Source organism: Camponotus vicinus, unplaced genomic scaffold (assembly GCF_025532165.1).
Source record: "Camponotus vicinus isolate PSW18456_S1 unplaced genomic scaffold, iyCamVici1.0 SCAF_14, whole genome shotgun sequence".
Lineage (NCBI taxonomy): Eukaryota > Metazoa > Arthropoda > Insecta > Hymenoptera > Formicidae > Camponotus > Camponotus vicinus.
Window position 1 is genome coordinate 9,772,728 of NW_028141950.1, and position 26,344 is coordinate 9,799,071.

A 26,344-nucleotide genomic window follows, 5' to 3' on the forward strand; every position below is an offset into this window, starting at 1 on the left:
AGGAAACTTTCAGCCCTGTGGCCAAATATGCATCTATTAGAGCGGTTCTATCATTGGCGGCAGCATCGGGAATGCATCTGGTGCAGTTTGACATCAAAACAGCTTTTCTCAACGGTGACCTTGAAGAAAACATTTTTATGGCTCAACCTAAAGGTTTTGATGACGGAACGGGACGAGTTTGCAAGCTCGAGAAAGCTCTTTACGGTCTCAAGCAGTCTGCACGATGCTGGAATCGAAAATTCGTGCACAGCTTGGAGAAAGTCAACCTAAAGCCCAGCGAAGCCGATCCATGCATCTTTACTGCAGAAAACGTGGAGAAAAACTCATGCTCGCCATTTACATTGATGACGGTTTGGTGGCCACGACATGCAAACAAAAGGCAGAAGAATTTCTGGACTATCTGAAGACTGAGCTCGAAATCACAGTCACTCCGTTACACCTGTATCTCGGAATGGAAATCGAACAACTACCTGATGGATCTTTGTTTGCAAATCAGAGCAAGTACACACAGAAGATACTGCGGCGTTTTCGGATGGAAGACGCACACATGGTTGCCATCCTGGCTGACCAGCACCAGGATCTGAGCCTGCAGAACATCAACGACGAGGAAGAACCAGTTCAAGCGCCCTATAGAGAAGCTGTGGGGAGTCTCTTGTATCTGGCAACCGTTACAAGGCCAGACATCGCGTACGCGGTACACGCGGTTAGCCAGTATTGCGAATCGCCCAAAACGGTTCACTGGCACGTAATCAAACGTATCCTTAAATATATAAAGGGAACAAGCGACTACGGGCTTTGGTTTCCGTACAGTAAAAATAAAATAAAACTCGAGGCATACAGTGACGCGGATTTTGCGGGAGATAAGACTACGAGAAAGTCAACAACCGGGTTTTTAATTAAATTTGGCAAAATTCCGATTGTATGGGGCTCGCAAAAACAAACGTCGGTGTCGATGTCTACTACGAAATCCGAATCTATAGCAACTAGCGAAACAGTTAGAGAATTAATCTGGGTTTTGAGGCTTTTTCGCGGTCTAGTCAAAGATAAAATCGAAAAACCAATAATGCTAGTCGACAACCAAAGCGCAATAAAACTTGTAAAGAACCCGGAATTCCATCGTAAGACAAAACATATAGAAGTAAGATACCATTTAGAATACCATTAGAAATGCGCACGAAGAAAAGGTTTTTGACTTAGATTATATAAATACGAACAATCAAATCGCCGACATTCTGACGAAGCTTCTAAGCAGAGAATATATCGTTTTGAATATTTACGCACTAAACTTGGAGTAATCGCGAAGAAAGAAGTATGTCAACCCAAAGTGGGAGTGTAGAAAAATATATGTTTGAATACTCGCGGGTTGGGTCGACATAGGTGGCATTGAAGTCTGAGACGGACGTGACGTCACAGCTGCGCGCGCTACCGTTTTACTTTTCTTCTTACTCACCTGTGCGAGATCCGGTTTCCATGCTATACTGCGCGAGCATGTGCTCTCTATTTTTTGTTGTAATCTTTGCTAATCTCTCATGTAATATGTGCAGTATTGAATAAACACTTTATAAGACAACAGTATTTATTAAATATTTTCGATTTATTAGATATTTTCGAATTATTAGATATTTTCGATTTATTAGATATTTTTGATTTATTAGATATTTTCGATTTATTAAATATTTTCGATAAATACATTATATATATAAAACCATATTTCGTCGTGACAATAATAGGTAAACGTATATTACGTTTACCAACGTCATTATGCGTTTAAACCTCATTGCTAAAAAATTATTTTAATTTTGTATGACGTAATATTTCAGATAAACGAGTGTATTAATACTTTTGAAAAGACATGTTTATATATTTCGTTCGACATTAAATATCAAATGTAAAGAAGGATCATACAATAAAAATTATGTAAAGAAGAATCATACAATAAAAATATTAAATGAAAGATTACAATAATTTATTAATAACAATTATACAATTCGTATACAATATTTAATCGTAATCAAAGTTACATTTTCAAATTAAGCCCTTATGCGAGAAAATAATAATTATTCTACAATCGTGACAACTGGAGAGTATCAAAATATCTTTGTGAATTTTGTGCACGTGTTTAAGAGAACTAACAACAAATTAAACATGTCTATATTTTATTCCAAATTAAAAAAGGTACTACTAAAAAAAATCCTCTAAGTAAATAGATGAAGATAGAAATTTATCCGTAGAAAATTTTAATAAAGATATCGAGAACAGAAAGAGAGGGAGAATTTTTTTTCGTCATATTTTGTTTTTGTGGTATTTGTATAATAAAATCACATTAAAATGGCATGTGTTTCATTAAAGAGATTAATTTATTAATTAATTTATTAAAATTTCGGAAGAGAGAAAGATCATTTGATATATTCCTGTAACTTCATGAATTCAACTTCATGAATCAAACTTGATGAATTATATAAAATCTCTTATATTACGATTAATTCTACGATTGCACATGTTCAATGGATTGTTGCATTATGCATCCAATGGATCTATTATATGATATATCGGTAAGCAATTTTTTATATATAGTTTTTTTTTACTAATTTTAATAAGAAATAATTGATGAAGATAACGATCAATTATAATTCTTGTAAAGAATACGTTAGTCAACGAGTAAATATTTTATAAGCAATAAGTAAAATTCTTTTCATTTTCTATTCTATAATTGAAATCTTGTGTCTATCGTTTTCCAGCAAATACAAAAGATGATGTTCAAGCTTCCGCGTTTCTGTGAATTGATAAATAATCATTGTGATATACTTCACAATTGGAAAATCAATAACTTGATGAATTTCTTATCACGATGATTAAGAAGTGATATTGAAGATATAGATATCGATTATGAATATCGAAATATTACAAATTCAATAAAGGTAGTGTATATAATATATCATCATTGTATTTAATATACTATAATATATATGTACTTGTACATCTATATGTATATTTATATATATAATCTCATATGTTGTTTAATATTTTTTACAATGCATAATATCATACATATCTATAAAACGTTGTCAGTATTTGGTGATCTTGCGAAACGATAGACCGTAATTGTGTGTAAATATTATACATTATTAGCTTTATTAAATATAGCTAGTGGAGATAGAGCAATAAGTATAGTTCATTTTTACAATTGTATACTTTTGTAATCATCAATATAATTTGAATATAAAGTAAGTCATTAAATATAAAGATAAAATATATGTATATACTTATCCCGAATGATGTAAAAATTCATACATGATAACTGTTATAAATTCAAAAATAATTATATTATTATATTTATACATTCACAACTAATTATAGAAGATATTATTCGCGTTTCCCCTTTCACTCATAAATTTTACAATCATTTTGTACTTATCGGTTATATATAATGTCGAAAATTAATTATATTACCATGTTGAAAAAAATATTGTTTATACATATATATATATACATATATATATATATATATATATATATATATATATATATATATATACAGGGTGACCCATTTTAACTTAGGCAGCCAAATAACTCGAAAAATAAGCACACTACGAAAAAATGTTTAGAATCAAAATTTTGTCATTTCGAGGGGGACGTACAATGACGTTAAAATGAGCCCCCCACCCCTCCCCCTGGGCGGTGAGGGGGGGGCAAGTTTGAAATCTTAAATGGGAACCCCTATTTTTTATTGCATATTCGGAATCTTTGGCTAAAAACACATACAATTTGTCTGAAACATTTTTCTCGATTCATGATAGATGGCGCTGTAATCGACGAAATTCAATTTCTTCGATTTCTCTTACTGAGAACCCATGCTTACGATTCTGCAATAAATTAACAATAAAAATACCACGTTTTCATTGTTAATACTCGAAATTAGTCTTAAAACAAACTTCTCATTATTTTTTATTACTCATTAATTACTTCTCAAGAAACTGCTTTTAGCGTAACCTGCCCTTTAGGCAACTTGAATGGTCCAAAGTACCGAGACATTTTGGACTTTCCATCTGATGGAGTTCCTCTAAGTATCCCTCCAAAATTTTGTCCATTTAGTGCCAAAGTCACAAGTGTTTATGTATTTTTTTAACATTTGTACTCTGATAAAATTCTGGTAAAATGGCAAATTATACGCCTACAGAAGTAGTCGATATTCTTATAACCTTTGGCGAATGTGGTAGAAATTACAGACTTACTGCCCGTACTTATGCGGAGCGATTCCCAAATCGCCGCCATCCTACTGATCAACAAATTATAAACATTGAAAGGAGATCTCGTAATAATCCACTTCATCGCGAAAGGCGAAGGAATAGACTTCATAATAATAATGACCCTAGATTGCTCGCAGTTTTGGCTATGGTTCATCAAAATCCCCATATTAGTACCCGTCAAATAGAACGAGAACTGGGAATCCCTCAAACTACGGCACATAGATTGTTACGATCAGTCAATTACCATCCGTATCATATTACTCTGGTACAGGAATTAAGTGAGGCCGACTACGTACTCAGAGTACAATTTTGTAGATGGGCTCTTGAGATGTTAGATCAGAATCCAGATTTTTTTAGTAATGTTTGTTTCAGTGATGAAGCAACATTCATCAGCAATGGTAGTCTCAATAGGCATAATTGCCACTATTGGTCACCAGAAAATCCACATTGGTATCGTGAGGTGCTTAATCAACATCGTTGGAGTTTATATGTATGGGTAGGCATTTGCAATGGCCAAGTCATTGGACCTCATTTTTTTGAACGTCCAATTAATAGTCCAATGTATTTAGAATTCCTCGAAAATGATTTGCCAGCATACCTAGAGAATGTTCCCCTTGCAGTTAGACTAAATTTATGGTATCAACAAGATGGTGCTCCTGCTCATTATGCTCGTATTGTACGGATGTTTTTGAATCAAAGGTTCCCAAATCGGTGGATAGGGCGGGGTGGACCAGTTCTGTGGCCTCCGAGATCACCGGATTTGAACCCCCTTGATTTCTTTTTATGGGGATACGTTAAAGATGCAGTGTATAGTAAAGCTCCAACGACAAGATTGAATATGATGGAAAGAATAAGAAGAGCTTGTGAAGCTATAACTCCTTTAATGCTAGAAAATGTACAACGTAACTTTCGCTGTCGATTACTGTTATCCTTAGAAAATAATGGTGCACACTTTGAGCATCTCCTCCATGCGGAGAGAGCTGATAACAATGCAATCTTGCCTTAACTGGTTGGGTCACCACACGACCTTGCCTTCACTGGCTGGGTCACTACTTGACCTTGCCTTAACTGGTTGGGTCACCACACGACCTTGCCTTCACTGGCTGGGTCACTACTTGACCTTGCCTTAACTGGTTGGGTCACCACACGACCTTGCCTTCACTGACTGGGTCACTACTTGACCTTGCCTTAACTGGTTGGGTCACCACACGACCTTGCCTTCACTGGCTGGATCACCACACGACCTTGCCTTCACTGGCTGGGTTACCACACGTTCAAGCACCCCGAATTGTGAGAGGCAAGGGGACTCACGTTAATCAAGCACCCCGAAGGGAACAGAAAACTGCTACGTCCACGACGTTGTTCCTGGGTTACGCTAAAAGCAGTTTCTTGAGAAGTAATTAATGAGTAATAAAAAATAATGAGAAGTTTGTTTTAAGACTAATTTCGAGTATTAACGATGAAAACGTGGTATTTTTATTGTTAATTTATTGCAGAATCGTAAGCATGGGTTCTCAGTAAGAGAAATCGAAGAAATTGAATTTCGTCGATTACAGCGCCATCTATCATGAATCGAGAAAAATGTTTCAGACAAATTGTATGTGTTTTTAGCCAAAGATTCCGAATATGCAATAAAAAATAGGGGTTCCCATTTAAGATTTCAAACTTGCCCCCCCCTCACCGCCCAGGGGGAGGGGTGGGGGGGCTCATTTTAACGTCATTGTACGTCCCCCTCGAAATGACAAAATTTTGATTCTAAACATTTTTTCGTAGTGTGCTTATTTTTCGAGTTATTTGGCTGCCTAAGTTAAAATGGGTCACCCTGTATATATAGGGTGAGCCATTTTAATTAACGCACGCAATTATTTCGGAAACAAAGCATTTTAGAAAAAAATGTTTCAGACAAAAGTTTTATGGTTTCGAGGGGGCCATAAGATGGTATTATTGGTTTGACCTTAAAGAGTTATTTGAAGGTCACATGAAGGTCACCTTCAATTTCTTAAATGGAACCTACTATTTGTCATTACATATTCTTGTAGCTTATCTCGAGAGCTTTCCAAAACACTATAATTAAGTACCTTTTCGTTAAGTACTTTTTGAGTTATGAGGCTTGAAATAATTTCTTAATTTTACATAAACCGTAAAATATCTTGTAAAATATTCATTTTTCGATTATCTTATCTTAATACTTTTATGTACAAAATAATGAGAGGAATCAATTGGTGTAAAGAAAACACATAGTTGTTTTTAAGAAAAAATATGGAATTGTTAATTGCAAATTATATATTTTTTCTTCAAAACAACTATGTGTTTTCTTTACACCAGTTGATTCCTCTCATTATTTTGTACGTAAAAGTATTAAGGTAAGATAATCGAAAAATGAATATTTTACAAGATATTTTACGGTTTATGTAAAATTAAGAAATTATTTCAAGCCTCATAACTCAAAAAGTACTTAACGAAAAGGTACTTAATTATAGTGTTTTGGAAAGCACTCGAGATAAGCTACAAGAATATGCAATGACAAATAGTAGGTTCCATTTAAGAAATTGAAGGTGACCTTCATGTGACCTCCAAATAACTCTTCAAGGTCAAACCAATGATACCATCTTATGGCCCCCTCGAAACCATAAAACTTTTGTCTGAAACATTTTTCTCTAAAATGCTTTGTTTCCGAAATAATTGCGTGCGTTAATTAAAATGGCTCACCCTGTATAATCGCAATTATTAGGTTTCGCTTCGATTACTCAAAAATACAAATTAGATATATCATTATATTACGTTGTTTACAATTATGAAAACGGATGTGATATTTTTTAATAATCAAAATTTTATGGAAGGTAAGATTAAAAAATTTCTTTTATCTTCATTGATAAATCTAATATTAAGATTAAATCTGAAAATAACAGAATGAATTTAGAAATATTCTAGAAATATTTTTCCTACATTAAGATTTATTGAATCGTACGGAAAAGAAGATAAACATTAATTTAATTATATCGGCTAAATAATATCGACTGGATTCAGTAAAGCATCTTCTATGTTCTTTCTTAATGCTATAATATTTTTCAGACAAAATTTGAAATTTGGTCTAGCATCTGCTGTACTCCAACAACGTAGCATCAACTGGTACAATGGTGACGGACAGTTAAGAGTCATCGGCAACCTGCCTCCAGCACGTACATAATTTATCACTTCTTCATCAGTCTTGGCAATATAAGGTTGCTCACCCAACGATGTAATTTCCCACATTAATACCCCAAATGACCAAACATCGCTTTGAGAAGTAAATATTTTGATCATCAAAGATTCGGGTGCCATCCAGCGAATGGGAAGCAAACCTTGTCCTTTCTAAAACATGATTTTAACAAAAATTTAATTTTCTGGTTCAAGTTGTTCATTTTTAGAATATGTGCAAAAATGAAAAACGTTCATTTATCTCTTGCTATGTATAAATAAAAACTATTTATATTCTATATATATTACTTAAAGAAACAATGCACGATACTATTATGATAAAAAAATGGAAAGTATTTTCAAAAGAATTCATTTTTTAATCATTAATTTTTTTTCATAATTGTATTTTCATAATTGTATTTTCATAATTATATTTATTACCACGCGATAATAATCATCCTTGTAGATATCTCTAGCTAGTCCAAAATCTCCAATTTTGATGACACGATTCTCGCGATTTCTCGAAGATACTAAACAATTGCGACACGCTAGATCTCTATGTACGAAACGCAACTCTTCCAAGTAGCAACAACCTCGCGCAACATCTTCGCACATGGCGAGCAAATCCTGCAAACGCAAAGCAGGCGAATCTGACGCTTGCAAATTTCGACACTCTCTCAAATATTTTAACAGATCACCAGTTTCCATCAATTCCAACACTAGTAAAGGAGAATCCCCATCTAAACAAACGGCCAACAATCTTATTATATGTTTGTGTCGAAAATGATTCATAAGCTTGGCTTCCTTTAACAAATTCTTTTTCTCATGGGAAGAAGCATCTTTCCGAAGCGCTTTTATTGCAACGGATATCTCTGTGCCCGATCTTTCTAAGTTCTTCACATTTCCTTGAAACACCTGCGAAATATTTCACACAAATTTACATGCGTACTTCATTAGAAAATGTATATAATTTAATGTCAAGTAATATTATATTTTACTTTATATTAAATAATTCAACGAAAAATGTATAATAAAGTGCATGTTAGTTGCCTCATCTAAATTTTATATTACTTATAATCTATTATAAAAATTTATGTAATTTATATCTTTATTAGAAAATACATATCTGTTTTGTTGATCCAAAAATTAATTTGAAACATTGCTTGAAAAAATTAATTTTTACCATTCCGAATGCGCCGCTACCAATAAGTTTTGTAAATGTAATTTGTTTACGTGCGATTTTAGTTATCGCACATTCATCCGGATTACAATGTAACATAGGATTGTAAGTCATATTGAATTGAGTGTTTTGGTAAGGTACTTCACGTAGAATCGCCAATTCTACATCGGTCATTGTTGAAGATAAAAATTGTTCATTATTACCTCTGCGTTGACGATACACTGTTATAAAATTTCGATTTAATTATATAATAATATGTATTATAAAATCTACTGCTTTTTAGTTAATTTATTCGTTTAGTTTTATATAAGTAAATTACTATTTTCAGTAAATTTGTAGATATTATATCAGATATATATATGTATAATCTACAATTCAAGTCGATATCTACATAAAATATACTTACAACGATAAAGGTAGCAGACGCAGATTATAGTAACTATAACGATAAAACTTAACATCAATAATAAGTAATATTTTTTCGCTATTATTCCAGGAGTGCTCAAAATATCTATATTAAGCAAAAATATAATTTTAATATCTTCGTGTGTGTATGTATTTACAAATTTATTTTTACTTATAACTTTATTACAAAAATTTAATTTTTTTAAATTTTAGGCCTATTCATATTTAAAGAAATTAGCACATAATATTTTAATATCTACGCAGCACAGAATGTTACAACTACTTTGCAACAATATTGCAATGCAACATTACAGAAACATTGTAGAAATATAAATTAACAAAGTATGAATTAAACATTAGCAATATGATATTTATATTTTAGAAACATTTTAAAATTATAACCCTCTTTAATTTATCTATAAAAATAATGTAATAATATATTTTTTTATATTTGTATATATGCGATGAATTTTACTTTTTTGCAGAAGTCAAATGAAATAATGACACAGAAATAATATCAGTCGATTAAATATAATTCTAAGCTAAAGATAAGCATTGCTATTTTTTTATTAAAATATAGGTAACATTTTATATCAATGTTACAATATATTTTATGATATATTTTCTCTTCATATACGAATACGATATTAATCTTCAAAGATAATATATCTTTTTATTATATTAAGTATATGGATACTATTATATCTATCATTATATTTTTCTATGCATTTTTATGTATTTTTCACATGCAAATATATATAGTTATAATTATTAAAAATTAGTTATAATTATTAAAAATTAGTTATAATTATTAAAAATATAAGACTCGAAATATAAAATTAAACCAATCAGTTTTAAAAGTAATACTAGTCAAGTATCGACCTTATAACACAGTTATTTATTATACAAATAAATAAGTATCGAACAAATTACAATGAAAAGATTGCGAACGTTTCGACCCTATTTTTGGGCCCTCTTCAGCGCAAATGTGATGATAAAAAATGACATAGGTTTTATCGGAGTTAATTATAAAGTGTGCCGTCTAAAGTAAAGATACATGTTTCGGTATCTCATTATTTTATTGTATATAGTTATAACAGATCTTTAAAACTTTTAAATAAAAATATAATTAGTAATGTTTAATTATTTCTATAATTATAATGTTTATATATACAGGGTGATTCTAAATAACTTTATGCTTTTGCAAAAACATAATCTTGACCGAATTCTAAGACGATTTTTCCTTTGGCAAAATTTCGTCCGAAGCTTAGTTTTTGAATTATTAAAGGAAGTAGTTAACGTATGACGGGTCGAATACAAGAAGCAGGCAAGGGTGACGCGATTCACCGTCAGACGCGGGTGCTTACGCGGGGCGCCTGCTGCGATCAGCTGGTCGCTATACACATACATATACACATGCGAACACATACATTCTCTCTCTGTCTGTCTGTCTGTCTGTCTCTCTCTTTCTCTCTCTCTCTCCCCCCCTCTCTCGCTCATTCGCTCACTCACCTGTTTTTTTTTTTTTTTTTTTTTTTACGAGAGAGGGGAAAATGCATTTTATGCATACCCACCGGTCGATCCAGTGAGTTATGTGGGACTCGAGTACAAAGTCGAATTACCAACTCGGTACTCCCTACCCACTAAAAACCCCTCTCTTTTCACGAATTTCCTTTGACACACTGTCGCTCTGACTTCCCGAGATCTGTTTTCACATAACGTCAAAAAGTAGTTATTATTACCTTGTTCGATGACTTTTGATGTATTGCTGTAATTGCTTGAAGGAGAAATGAATTTTCCGATAGATCGTACGTTCTCAAATTTAACGTAGATATCACGTTGCAAAAGACAAGAAATCCACACTAAATTATTAACTGAAAGTTTTTCTCCTTTCATGAACTGTATTCTTGTATAAACTTTAATGTAATCACATTTATTTACTCACTCGATGAGACGAGAAATTTACTAATGACTCTCACTAATCACTATTAATCACTGTCGAATAATAACTGTTGGCGATTAAAAATCACTCGATGAAAGAAACACGCGCGGACACGTTACTACACGACGCGACGACGCGACAATGCGACGATAATTACGCGGCGACTGCAAGCAGTTTTTTGTCATGGTAGGTTGCGGTAGGTTAAGGTACTACTGGCGCAATCGAACGCAATCATGTGTTGGATTGAAGAATGCGGTAAACATAATAAACATTTAACATATTAATATTATTATTATCATGAATGTGTGTGATATCCATACATCGTATATCTATTTAAAAATTAATTAGATTAAATAAGTGTTTTTAAAATATTTATTACTTTTACTATTATCATATAAAATATTAATATTAAATATTTATTTAAGATAATAGTAAAAGTAATAAATATTTTAAAAACACTTATTTAATCTAATTAATTTTTAAATAGATATCATACGATGTATGGATATCACACACATTCATGATAATAATAATATTAATATGTTAAATGTTTATTATGTTTACCGCATTCTTCAATCGAACACATGATCGCGTTCGATAGCGCCAGTAGTACATTAACCTACCGCAACCTACCAGGAAAAAAAACTGCTTGCAGTCGCCGAATAATTACCGTCGCATTGTCGCGTCGTCGCGTCGTGTAGTAACGTGTCCGCGCGTGTTTCTTTCATCGAGTGATTTTTAATCGCCAATAGTTATTATTCGACAGTGATTAATAGTGATTAGTGATAGAGTCATTAGTAAATTTCTCGTCTCATCGAGTGAGTAAATAAATGTGATTACGTTAAAGTTTATAAAAGAATACAGTTCATGAAAGAAGAAAAACTTTCAGTTAATAATTTAGTGTGGATTTCTTGTCTTTTGCAACGTGATATCTACGTTAAATTTGAGAACGTACGATCTATCGGAAAATTCATTTCTCCTTCAAGCAATTACAGCAATACATCAAAAGTCATCGAACAAGATAATAATAACTATTTTTTGACGTTATGTGAAAACAGATCTCGGGAAGTCAGAGGGACAGTGTGTCAAAGGAAATTCGTGAAAAGAGAGGGGTTTTTAGTGGGTAGGGAGTACCGAGTTGGTAATTCGACTTGGTACTCGAGTCCCACATAACTCACCGGACCGACCGGTGAGTATGCATAAAATGCATTTTCCCCTCGTAAAAAAAAAAAAAAAAAACCACGGGTAAGTGAGCGAATGAGAGAGAGAGAGAGAGAGAGAGAGTGAGAGAGAATGTATGTATTCGCATGTATGTCCGTGCATTGTATAGCGACCAGCTGATCGCCGAAGGCGCCCCGCGTGAGCGCCCGCGTCTGACGGTGAATCACGCCACCCTTGCCTGCCTCTTGTATTCGACCCGTCATACGTTAACTACTTCCTTTAATAATTCAAAAACTATGCTTTACACGAAATTTTGCCAAAAGAAAAATCGTCTTAGAATTCGGTCAAGATTATGTTTTTGCAAAAACATAAAGTTATTCAGAATCACCCTGTATATATATATATATATATATATATATATATATATATATATATCCCATTATAAGAGTATAAAAAACATTTAAAATAAAAAAAGTGATTCGTAAGTAAAAGTTTAAAGTAATTTTGTATAAAAATATAATATTTTATTTTATATGATTATGTTTAAATACAATTTTGCAATATATTATCTTAGACATGATTATCTTAGATATTGCAAACTTCTATTTATATCAAGCTTTTTAATTTAATTAAATGTTTCCAAGATATTTATCCATCAAAAACAAAAATATTTTATACGTAATATTATTAAATGGTTGCAATAACATTGCATTCTTTCCAATATATTACACTGTAATATTGCTACAATGTTTCATTGTAAAAAGCGAACATCTTAACTTCATCACAATCTTATAACAATAACTCAATGAAATTATTCTTCTAATATATTCATGCAATCTTATTGTATTGTATGTGTATCTTTGTTTGCTTACCAAGTGTTGAAAAAGTAAATCTTTCATCAGCCGGCCATGTAAAATTTTCCTCATATTCGGGATATCTCAATATCAAGCGAAACTTGTATAAAGTTCCCGATTTTAAATTTCCGACATGGTATATTATTTCTTTGTTATAATTCATTTTAATATAATTCATTGTTAGCCACTTTACTGTTGCATTCTCTTTGTACTCTAGTGTGGGAGAGACCGTCAGATTGATTTTTGAGATCCATGAAATGTCCATGCTATTTATGTCGACCTCGCTCAAAGTAATATTGTTTGGTTCTGAGTATATGTGAACGATCTTGCTTAAACTCTCCTTGTAGTAATTTCTATTATTAATTGGATACAGACCCACGTATATCAAATAATATTGTACTGATAGCGACAAGATAATCTTTGTGAAAAATCTGCCGTCTGCCATACGTTTCGGCATATTGATAAATTGTTTGCTTTTTTGTTGCGTGCCGTTCACTAGTGTAACTGACTTCCAACGCACTTCGTAGTTCACGGCCATGCAGTTCACTTTCTTGAGTGGCATCCAATGAACTACTGCTATAGTAGGCGTCAAAGCTAGAACATTTACGTTTTCTGGTGCATTAAACTTGCCCCAATTAGTTTTTCTTGCTATCACATTCGAATCGAATGGATTTATTGATAATTGATCAAAGTAAAAATTGCTTAAAGTAAACTTCAACTTGTACTCTGTAAATGGTGTTAAGCCCTTAATATTGTAATATTGCTCCCATTTCGTCTGCACATTGAATTTCTCAGACTTGTTGAGATTGTTGTCTAAACAGCTTACGGAGATATTATATATAGTAGTTGGTAAATTATATTTTTTGCATCCACTCTTTACAGCCGGCTCCGGAAGAGGTCTCACAAAGATGGTGTTTGCCGCTGCATCCACATTCTCAAAATTATAAACTTTTTCGTCAGGTGTCAGACATCTCATTGGAGGATATGGTTGTAAAGATTTATCAAAAGCGTAAATTTTATAAAACATATTATTATCTGAACTTATTATTATCTTTTCAACATATTCGGCTGCATTTACGCTCGTGAGATTTGCATATTTCTTTTTCAAAACGTAGAGTATATATGGAAACGGATCATTTACTAAGATGTAAATGTTTGTTTTGTCAATCGTCATAGATTGGAAGTAAAAGGTATCACTTACACTTATGTTTTTCTTGTGTAAAATCGCATTGCATATAGAAATGTTAATGTCTGTTACAATTATGTAAATGTCACTTAACCAGTAAATTAACGGCTCCTCATTATTCATGTTATCAATTATCATATCACGAAAAGAATTTATTAAATAATGAAGTAGGCAAAAGGATGCATTTATTCGAACAATTTGCTCGATTTTTCCATCGAGATGATATTTCATTATATCATATTCTGTATGCGTCCAATTGTATGATACGTGATATAAAGTTCTAAAAAATATGTAATTATTTTACTCATTATAAAACATTATTTTAACAAAAACAGAAACTTATATGTAGTGATATTTCGAGATTATTATAATTATATTATAACTTATTATTTCTTTTTACTTATGATCTTAATTATAAAACTACGTAAAATTATAGAAAAATTATAAATTTGCGTAAATCTTTAATGGAAAATTATTTTTTCAGGTGAACGGTAGTAAACGTACCCCATAGACGGTGATACACTTAAACGGAGAATATAAATTTTTGATTTGAAAATCTCATCAAATTTAATTATGCCATTTTCCCACATTGTTAAGTCGAACTTTACAATATAAAAGTAGTCTAAGTCTTGAGAGGTTATATATAGATTTCTTGCTACCCAGTCAATGCAGAGATTATATGGATAATTATCAAAGCTAGCTATTTTTGTGATATTATTTTCATTAATCTTCAATGTCATTAGGTTTCTTTCTGTTAGCCAATAAATTCTATGTTCCTGTATCGAATAAGCGGCACATGTTACTGATCTGAAAAAAAGGAGCTATATTCTATTACTGATCTGAAAAAAAGGAACTATAATTGTATAGTAAAAAATTATAGTTAAGATTTCTAATTTTATAGTTATTACTACTATAATAGTTATTACTACTATAATGTTGATAATAATAAACCTGTGCATAATAATAATAACTTTAACTTTATAGCTAGTGTTAAAAATAATTTATGATAATTATAACTTTTCTTTTATCAGTATACGTACTCTGACATTACGAAATTAGTAATGTTTAAATCCACGTCCAATATTTCCATACCTTTATCCGATATGACTAATAATTTAGGTATTGGATTTTCATGTGTAGTCGACACATTGATAAAATCCGTGTAACGACCAACAACAATTTTAGTATGCGCACGTACTCGAAAATAATATGTCGTGTTAGATATTAGATTGTGCATCGTGTGCTCCAATTTTGTAGTTGTGATATTTTTATCGTCGCAGGTTTGAATCTCTTTTAAGTCCTCGATGAAAGAACATTGCACTGTGTACCCTTGTATTATTTCATCGGTAAATTCAGGTTGGTTCCATCTGTAAAAAAATAAAATTTTAGCCATTTTATATTTAACAAAATTATAACAGAATTAACATTTTGATATATTTATGTCGTTGAATTTAAGAAAAACAGAGAAAAATGAAAGAATACAAACTGAGAATTTAGATTCCTTACCTCAATGTCACAAAAATGTCGTTTACTTTTTCTGCGAATTGACTGTCAAATTGTACAAATGCTCTGAGAGATGTTGGCTTGTTCAAACTGTTTTCTAGAGATTTTAAGATCATACATACTCGTATTAACATAATTATATATAAGATTAAGTGGATTATCTCAGTAAATCAGAAAGAACAATTTAATGTGAAAATAAAGAAAAGAGAAAAAATAAATGTAAACTACAAAATATGGAAATTAGTACAGCATTGACCTTTAAAAATGTAATATAAGAATTTTTTGCGCCATTCAAGATTTAGAAAAGTAATCGTTAATTCATAGCAAAAACGAACAAATAACTTTTAATAAAATGACAAGTACTTTTCGATAAATTCCTATAGCTTAAGAAATCAGAAGTGTAATATTTGCGATTGCTTTAAAACAAAGTAGCAATTTAATAAAATTGACTTTACCTTAAATTATGACAATTTTTATGTACACTGTTTATATTATGCTTTTCTATTTCTTTTTTGGACGGAATTAGAATTTATATTCTTCTCACTACTGAAAGATATTTTTAGATTTGATTTCCACTCTCTCTTCAATTTAAATTATTTACACTTTTTCGTCATAGATTTTGTTATTAATGTTTTTTGCATTTTTTGCAACTTACCGTTAAATTCTGGGATAATAGAAATATTTAGAAGTGTAACTTCATCGACTTCTCGCTCATTTCTCGCAGCACTATCAGAATGACTCCGGTCAGATTTGAAATTTAGTATATGATGATCACTTTTCTCGGATATTGAAATATCCTTCATAAAGTATAACATACGAAAAGAATTAAGTGAATATCGTTGAAGCGGTTGTTTCTGGTGCTTTTAATGATAAATTATATAAATTATAAAATTAAACAAAAAATTGCCATTCGTTTTTTGTTTGCTTAATAATACCGGTTTGATATATACCATTCATAAATGATATAAATTATGATGTAGTTTTATTCATATCGTAAAATCCATTTTTTATTTATTTTTTTTAAGACATCTTGAATATCAAACATAACTCATGTTAAAAATAAAATCAATCAACAACAGGTTAACGAGAGTCAATGAGGATTCATAACAGCTTTCAGCAAGTAATGCAAGCGAAAGTGTAGCCTTTGCAATTATTAAGACAATTTTGTCTAACGATTTGATTTTTTCTCACCATAGGTTAGTTAACTCCTTTCAATTTTACCGTAACTCAAATTTCTTTTCAAAAATTTGCCGATATTATTAAAGTTTTATTAATGTTTGTACTTCAAGAATAAAAAAGTTAAAAATATTGTTTCTTTAGAGTTATTAAATATTAGTCATAGAAATATATAAATTCGTTTATTTATAACCTTGTCAAGTTTTTTCTGGAATATCGTTACATTTTTAACACAAACAAATCCTGGAAATGATAGTATAAACCGATAATGCCTCCATAAAAATATGTGGATATAATTGTATATAAATGGATATATGTACAATGAAAATTAATATAAATTCTAGTGATTGTTATTGAATATATTGTCGATCGAAATATTAGCGTTAATAGATACAACTTGAAGAATGTTTGATAAATGGTTTTTTTATTAGACAGATTTTCTATCTCGATATTTAGTAGCTCTGTGCCGTTATATAATTATCCTTAACACAAAGAAATAATGCTAACTTTCTAAATTAATTACATAAAATAAAATCTACATTAGTAAAGGTTACTATATATCAATAAAGTTTACTATATATCAATAAATATTATATATATCATAAATAGAAAGATAAAGAATATCTAGAAAGATAAAGAAATTTTTGAAATTGAAGAAAAATGACATAAAAATCTATTGGAGTATTATCGTATGTATATATTAATGTAGCAGATAGTAGACAGAAAATTTCATTAATTTTAAAAATTGTTATATATAGAAATAATAATTATATATATATATATATATATATATATATAGAGAGAGAGAGAGAGAGAGAGAGGGAGAGAGAGAGAGAGAGATAATAATACATAATTTCATTAATTTTAAAAATTGTTATATTTAGAAATAATAATTATATATATATATATATAGAGTGAGAGAGAGAGAGAGAGAGAGAGAGAGAGAGAGAGAGAGAGAGAGAGAGAGAGAGAGAGAGAGAGACAATAATACAGTCAAATTTTATAAAATACCGTTTTAATTAAATTTAATATAGTATATAACATTCATTTGTAAAGAAAATTTCGAAACTTTATCCATCTTTTTTTTACATTATCGTACATACTTTTCTTTTTATATTGAAATGTTTTATTTTATCTTATCTTATTATATAGATAGAATATATAATTTATTATCATTCATTTTTAGTTACACTACTATATATAACTGCAATAACATTCAACTGTCTCTTAATCAAGCGAAAAATATCTCTTACCTGAGTGAAATTTAAATTTGGACACATGGAAACACTTTCTTTCTGGAGGTTGTTTGAAGTGGTATAATCCTCCGGCGTGATAGTTGCCTTTGTCAGTACTAAACCTTTCAATAAAACACATAAAATTGTTCCAAACATAATTTGCATTTTTCGTAAACGTTTGCACTCAATCGGTTTCCGATGAATCCTCAATTAGTTGTTATCATAATTTTTTGTGATATTCATATAATGCAGTTTGAATCAAACGATAAGTAACGCGGTAACGTGTTTTGGCTAGCGATCATAGTAACTGACTTCGAATAATCAATCTGATCATGTGTTGCCATGAATCAGAAACCGGATCTTGGTGCCGTTTTCCTCACTCCATAGGCATGCTAGCGGCCGAAAAGCAGTAACCGTCGAAGCCGGTCTAATGATGGTAGCAAAGAGGGCACCGTCGCGTAGAAAAAGAAAATATAATGATTTATTATATTATTTTATATTTTATATAATATATACATATATATTATTTTATTATATTATTTTATATATTATGTATAATATTAAATAAACATATATTCTATGTTAATATATATATTTTTTTTTCTACGCGACGGTGCCCTCTTTGCTACTATCATTAGACCGGCATAGACGGTACTGCTTTTCGCGGCGTTCGGCCGCTAGCATGCACTTGGAGTGGGGAAAACGACACCAAGATCCGGACTCTGGCCATGACGTCTAATTAGCTGCACATTCCGTTGTAATTTATATTTCTCTACGGAATTACTTGGCGTTATTCCAAAAAGAATTAAAATCTTTAAAAAATGTTTGACAAATAGATTATATATGTATAAAACAAAAATAGTTCTATAAATAAAAATAATTATATGTCTATATAATTGTTTAATTTGAATTTTATATTAAACTTTTTACATTAATTTATTTCTGAGTATCTTTTCTTTGGCCTAGGGGCATGTTTACTATATAAAAAGATATTCTGATTATAAGAAAAGTAAGAATGGATTTAAAAAAAATGGTTTATGCGTTTTCTGTACATTCACATAATGCAGTTTGAATCAAGCGATACGTAACACCGTTTTTGAACTAGTATAAATAAGTACAAATTTACAGTAGCACATACATAACTAAAATAAATAAACTTAAATTTAAACGGGCAGTAAGAGCCAAACGCGGATGGTAGTGCGTAAGTTCAACGAGAATTAAGTTTTCGTTGAAACTTATTTGTGTACACAGGGCACAAATTTTCTTGGTACGATACCAAGCAAATTTAAAATAATTCTCAATTCGAGACTTTATTTTAATTATTATCCCTCTTTTCCCCCCCTGTAATGTTGTAGGCGAGAAAAATATCGGGCCGAAAGTCGCTGAATCGGGAATCGAACCCGAGTCTTTCGCTTGCCGGGCGACTGCTCTTACCACTGAGCTATTCAGGATAATAATTAAAATAAAGTCTCGAATTGAGAATTATTTTAAATTTGCTTGGTATCGTACCAAGAAAATTTGTGCCCTGTGCACACAAATAAGTTTCAACGAAAACTTAATTCTCGTTGAACTTACGCACTACCAGCCGCGTTTGGCTCTTACTGCCCGTTTAAATTTAAGTTTATGTTTAATATACAGAGCCTAATTTCTTATAGTTATTTAAATTTCACGCCGGCGGAAGATGGCGTTATTCTTCAATTTAATATATATTTGTAGGCGACCGAGAAGTATCGAGTTGAAGGGTCTGAATAGCTCAGTGGTAAGAGCAGTCGCCCGACAAGCGAAAGATTCGGGTTCGATTCCCGATTCAGCGACTTTCGGCACGATATTTTTCTCGCCTACAACATTACAGGGGGGGAAAAGAGGGATAATAATTAAAATAAAGTCTCGAATTGAAAATTATTTTAAATTTGCTTGGTATCGTACCAAGAAAATTTGTGCCCTGTGTACACAAATAAGTTTCAACGAAAACTTAATTCTCGTTGAACTTACGCACTACCATCCGCGTTTAGCTTTTACTGCCCGTTTAAATTTAAGTTTATGTTTAATATACAGAGCCTAATTTCTTATAGTTATTTAAAATAAATAATATAATTAATTGTACGAGCTATTATTATCATTATTTGCATTGAATAACCTTATAATATAATAACATATATAATATAACTTTAGTTAATATTAACTTAGTTAATATTATATATAACTTTAGTTAATATTAACTTAGTATAATATACTTAATATATAATAGAATAGAATAGAAAAATTTATAATATTAATTACTTTATTATTTTAATTCTACTATTATAATTTTATATACGACAGTCTTTATTATGCACCAGTGTGCATTAGTGCATCCAATCAAATTCCATCTTTCTCCCTCTATAAATCAATTTCTTTATATCCAAAAAATGTGATAAACACTTTAATTACGTGAAATATAATTGAAAATAATTTTTGTGATTTATTCAGTCCATTCATATATTAGATGATATATAACATTTTTATTTACGAAAATATTTTTATATTATTAAAGAAACATTCTGCTAAGAATAATTAAGAATAATTCTGTGTGTTAAGAATAACTAAGATAATTAAATAAGTAAATAAAATAAATGATTAAGATAGGCATGGAGAGCAGGAGATCATTATTAGTAACGAGTTGTACAGATTAAAAGGACCAGTAGAAAACATTAATAGTTAAAACTTCAATTTAATAAAACAATGATGTTTAGACAATTTAAAAGCGGACGTTTCGACTTGTATTTAAGTCATCTTCAGCGCATATTATTCTCGGAAAGTATACAAATGTTTTACGCAATGAACATGTATATAAATTTCTAAATCGCAGTAAAACGGTAGGGAGATTATCTTACGGTTAGACCCATGGAGGAAACGGACACTACAAATTTAGGTTAATAAGCCCAAATTTGTGTGGTTCTAATGGACGTTTGTCAACCACCAGATCATTAGCCGGACTAAAATTAAGTGCACTCGTATACAGTTGATTCAAGAAATTACATTAACATGAGACAATAACCGGTGAACAGAATTAAAATTAAAAATAATAAAATTAAATTAAGTAAATACAAATTAAGAAATTGTTGCACTTATCAGTGATTTACATCAAATTAACAATGTAAAGTTTAATGAGTAAAGAGTAACTTACAATATCATGATGAATACGGATAATTTATCTGTCATTGGAAAACTTTATGAACTATATACGAATACCAATCTAATAATCCATTAAAAGCTATATGTTACTTCCTTCATCGAAGGTACAAATATAAATGATAGATAAACGATCATTATACTGGTATAAATTTTTCTGTGTATGACCTTAAGCATCAGGAAGTTTATTTATTATTTCATTGTATATGTCAGGAAAGCATTCTGTGTCTGTTTGTGAATTTAAGCCGTTACGTTGTCGTTTAATATAAATCATTTCAGAAATTAACCTTTTGTAATAAAAGGTTTCTCTGTCTAAAATCTTCACGTCATCCCATTTAAAATCGTGATTAAAATTCAATCTATGTTCTGTGATGGCAGACCTATTCGTTATATTTTTATTAATATTCTTCTTGTGTTCATTTATTCTAGTGCTTAATTTCCTGCATGTTTGTCCAACATATGTTGCATCACAACTCTCGCATTCAATCTTATAAACAACATTAGTGTGAGAGCCCTTTGGAATAACGTCTTTATGGGCTTTTATGATCGCATTAAGTTTGTTAAGACTAAAATATGACAAGACAGTATCCGTGTCTTTTATAAAGCTCTTCATATTATCAGTCAAGGATGGAATGAATGGAACCGCAAAATACGAAACACTCTCACTGTCAATTTCAGGTTTACTAGCGGAGTCATTATGCAACAATTGGCGAAGTCTCTGATTAATGTTATCAAATATAAATTTTAAAGGATAACCATTATTAAGTAAAATCCCGATAATATCTATTATGTTATTCTGATGAAACCTAGGGTCCGACAATCTGTAGGCCCTGTCAACCAAACTAAAAATTGTACCTCTTTTCTGGCATTCAGGGTGTTGTGAGTGAAAATTCAGATATCTACTGGAGTACGTTGGTTTATGGTACCAATTAAAATGTAGTCTATTGTTTTCGGATAAAATAGTAATTTCCAAAAAACTCAGAGTCTTATTATTTTCGACTTCAATGGTGAACTGTAGTCTAGGATTAAATGAATTAAAAATGTTTAGAACGCGGTCAACCAAATTGAACGGACAAGCAGTGATAATATCGTCAACATATCTAAAGTAGAATGGTGGTGTAAATCCAATTGTATTCAAGGCTTTATTTTCCAAATCCTGCATCACTATATTGGCAATAATTGGAGACAGAGGAGAACCCATCGGAGTACCAAACAATTGACGATAATATGTATTATTAAATGTAAAGTAAGTAGAATTTAGTACAAATCTCACCCCCAGTAAAAACTCAAGTTTGGGAAGGTCCGTGTATTCTTTAATATAGTCCCATCTATTTGAAACACTTTCCATAGCAAGATCCACAGGTATATTAGTGAATAATGATACTACGTCTAGAGAAATGAGTTTGTAATTTTCTTCTAGATGTACGTTCCTCAGTCTGTTAACCAATTCAAAACTGTTTTCAATATAGCTGTCAGCCGTAGGAAAGCCTTTGATCATAGTTTTGTGTAAAAATACTGCTAACTGGTAAAGGGGGGTGTTAACGCACGATACGATCAGTCTGAATGGGCAGCCCGGCTTGTGCACTTTCGGTAAACTGTAAGAACGTGGGTGGGTACCTTCACTAAATGACAAGGAGCGGTACGATGCTAGTGAAATATACTCGTTATTTTTCCATCTTGTTAGTAGTTCACGTAAATTAGATATTAATTTATTAATGGGATTTTTATTTACAACAGCATACGTCTCTCTATCATTGAGTAACTCTTCTGTTTTACGAATATATTCATCTTTGTCAAGAGCAACCGTGATGTTGCCTTTATCAGCCCGCGTGATAATTAAGTTATGGTTTTTCTTGAGAAATTCTTTTGTGATGACGTTCAGTTGTAGCAAACAATTATGAGTTTTAGTAAGAGGATATTGGAAGGAAGATATGGCATTGATCAAATTCATGGATATGTTTCGAACCGTCGTTCGTTTAAAAACTGGAAGTTTCCTAAGATTATTCTCATAATTGATTATAAATTCAGTAGTTAATTTTGTCCTATTAGTTACAGGTAAGCTAAAATTTCTGCCTAGCTGTAAAAAACTTTTTATATTGTCTGGGACGTGAGTTGATGACATGTTAATAAACCATTTGTTGTTGATGTTTGATATATCATATTCAAATCCAGAAAACAGGGACGGTTTGATATCAATGATAATTTTGTCATTATTATGGTTAGGCAAAATTTGATTAGTAAGTAAAGTTCCAATGTTAGATGTCTTTGATACATTAAATGGTCTAAAATAGTGTATTGGTCTAATGTCAGGTCTTTTATATTGTTTATCTAAAATTCGTTTGAGTTTTCCATCAAACCTCTTACATGTATTATGATAAAAAGTGCACAACAGTTTACCGAAAGTGCACAAGCCGGGCTGCCCATTCAGACTGATCGTATCGTGCGTTAACACTCCCCTTTACCAGTTAGCAGTATTTTTACACAAAACTATGATCAAAGGCTTTCCTACGGCTGACAGCTATATTGAAAACAGTTTTGAATTGGTTAACAGACTGAGGAACGTACATCTAGAAGAAAATTACAAACTCATTTCTCTAGACGTAGTATCATTATTCACTAATATACCTGTGGATCTTGCTATGGAAAGTGTTTCAAATAGATGGGACTATATTAAAGAATACACGGACCTTCCCAAACTTGAGTTTTTACTGGGGGTGAGATTTGTACTAAATTCTACTTACTTTACATTTAATAATACATATTATCGTCAATTGTTTGGTACTCCGATGGGTTCTCCTCTGTCTCCAATTATTGCCAATATAGTGATGCAGGATTTGGAAAATAAAGCCTTGAATACAATTGGATTTACACCACCATTCTACTTTAGATATGTTGACGATATTATCACTGCTTGTCCGTTCAATTTGGTTGACCGCGTTCTAAACATTTTTAATTCATTTAATCCTAGACTACAGTTCACCATTGAAGTCGAAAATAATAAGACTCTGAGTTTTTTGGAAATTACTATTTTATCCGAAAACAATAGACTACATTTTAATTGGTACCATAAACCAACGTACTCCAGTAGATATCTGAATTTTCACTCACAACACCCTGAATGCCAGAAAAGAGGTACAATTTTTAGTTTGGTTGACAGGGCCTACAGATTGTCGGACCCTAGGTTTCATCAGAATAACATAATAGATATTATCGGGATTTTACTTAATAATGGTTATCCTTTAAAATTTATATTTGATAACATTAATCAGAGACTTCGCCAATTGTTGCATAATGACTCCGCTAGTAAACCTGAAATTGACAGTGAGAGTGTTTCGTATTTTGCGGTTCCATTCATTCCATCCTTGACTGATAATATGAAGAGCTTTATAAAAGACACGGATACTGTCTTGTCATATTTTAGTCTTAACAAACTTAATGCGATCATAAAAGCCCATAAAGACGTTATTCCAAAGGGCTCTCACACTAATGTTGTTTATAAGATTGAATGCGAGAGTTGTGATGCAACATATGTTGGACAAACATGCAGGAAATTAAGCACTAGGATAAATGAACACAAGAAGAATATTAATAAAAATATAACGAATAGGTCTGCCATCACAGAACATAGATTGAATTTTAATCACGATTTTAAATGGGATGACGTGAAGATTTTAGACAGAGAAACCTTTTATTACAAAAGGTTAATTTCTGAAATGATTTATATTAAACGACAACGTAACGGCTTAAATTCACAAACAGACACAGAATGCTTTCCTGACATATACAATGAAATAATAAATAAACTTCCTGATGCTTAAGGTCATACACAGAAAAATTTATACCAGTATAATGATCGTTTATCTATCATTTATATTTGTACCTTCGATGAAGGAAGTAACATATAGCTTTTAATGGATTATTAGATTGGTATTCGTATATAGTTCATAAAGTTTTCCAATGACAGATAAATTATCCGTATTCATCATGATATTGTAAGTTACTCTTTACTCATTAAACTTTACATTGTTAATTTGATGTAAATCACTGATAAGTGCAACAATTTCTTAATTTGTATTTACTTAATTTAATTTTATTATTTTTAATTTTAATTCTGTTCACCGGTTATTGTCTCATGTTAATGTAATTTCTTGAATCAACTGTATACGAGTGCACTTAATTTTAGTCCGGCTAATGATCTGGTGGTTGACAAACGTCCATTAGAACCACACAAATTTGGGCTTATTAACCTAAATTTGTAGTGTCCGTTTCCTCCATGGGTCTAACCGTAAGATAATCTCCCTACCGTTTTACTGCGATTTAGAAATTTATATACATGTTCATTGCGTAAAACATTTGTATACTTTCCGAGAATAATATGCGCTGAAGATGACTTAAATACAAGTCGAAACGTCCGCTTTTAAATTGTCTAAACATCATTGTTTTATTAAATTGAAGTTTTAACTATTAATGTTTTCTACTGGTCTTTTTAATCTGTACAACTCGTTACTAATAATGATCTCCAGCTCTCCATGCCTATCTTAATCATTTATTTTATTAATTTAAGAGAGCTTTATTACTAATTTAATTAAATAAGTATTTATATAATGGTCTCTTTTTTAAATTCATGCATAATAATAAACGTATTTTCAAATATTTTATAAATTTATAAAAATTTATACCCTCCACAGCAATGCTATATGTATGTACAAAGATTTATATGTACAGTTTGAAATAGGAAAAAGCTCCAAAATATAATATGAAAAATGCTTGAAAAGAAAATTACAATTGTGCGTTAACATTTATGAATTTACAAAATAGTTAATATTACATTACAAAGTGCAGATCTTATATAATATATAAAATACAAAAGTACACATGTTGAATATCTAATAAGTATCTTAAGAAAACAAACATTCAAGTATTAATACATGCATATCCATCTACAATTTTTTCTTCATTAACTAACAATATGTTATGTATTCAACAATGTAACAATATGTTATCAGTTAGATAATACATATAACAATAATATTTATTGGATTCAATATATCATCTGTTCTACGTCACTTCTTAGAACTATAATATTTTCGAGACAAAATTTGAAGTT

General features: G+C 31.0%; 1 protein-coding gene, 1 non-coding gene and 2 pseudogenes across 2 annotated transcripts; 3 read left to right on the top strand and 1 right to left on the bottom strand.

Annotated features, from left to right (window-relative positions):
• Nucleotides 1–451: 451 nt before the first annotated feature.
• LOC145965674 (uncharacterized) lies at nucleotides 452–1,165 on the top strand (annotated as a pseudogene).
• A 1,354-nt stretch (nucleotides 1,166–2,519) lies between these two features.
• LOC145965675 (uncharacterized) overlaps nucleotides 2,520–26,344 on the top strand; it is a 33,565-nt pseudogene continuing 9,740 nt past the window's right edge.
• Nucleotides 6,915–18,367, bottom strand: LOC145965776 (proto-oncogene tyrosine-protein kinase ROS-like). The gene is made up of 10 exons (XM_083089454.1): nucleotides 18,085–18,367; nucleotides 16,311–16,452; nucleotides 15,659–15,752; nucleotides 15,193–15,519; nucleotides 14,657–14,959; nucleotides 12,985–14,432; nucleotides 9,011–9,115; nucleotides 8,608–8,825; nucleotides 7,866–8,339; nucleotides 6,915–7,598 (listed from the first exon to the last, which is right to left on the bottom strand). The coding sequence occupies exons 1-10, from the start codon at nucleotides 18,229–18,231 to the stop codon at nucleotides 7,251–7,253; spliced, it is 3,606 nt and encodes a 1,201-aa protein (XP_082945580.1). The 5' UTR covers nucleotides 18,232–18,367; the 3' UTR covers nucleotides 6,915–7,250.
• Trnav-gac (transfer RNA valine (anticodon GAC)) lies at nucleotides 19,809–19,882 on the top strand. The gene has a single exon. It is a non-coding gene; the product is annotated as a tRNA-Val (tRNA).

Bases quoted from the DNA above. Each gene is read 5' to 3' on its own strand.
- LOC145965776 (XM_083089454.1), bottom strand. From the start codon at position 18,231: ATGCAAATTATGTTTGGAACAATTTTATGTGTTTTATTGAAAGGTTTA. The intron at 15,753-16,310 runs GTAAGTTGCAAA...TAAAATCTCTAG, and splicing joins TATTATCCCAGAATTTAACG to AAAACAGTTTGAACAAGCCA. The intron at 7,599-7,865 runs GTAATAAATATA...ATCATGTTTTAG, and splicing joins AGGATGATTATTATCGCGTG to AAAGGACAAGGTTTGCTTCC.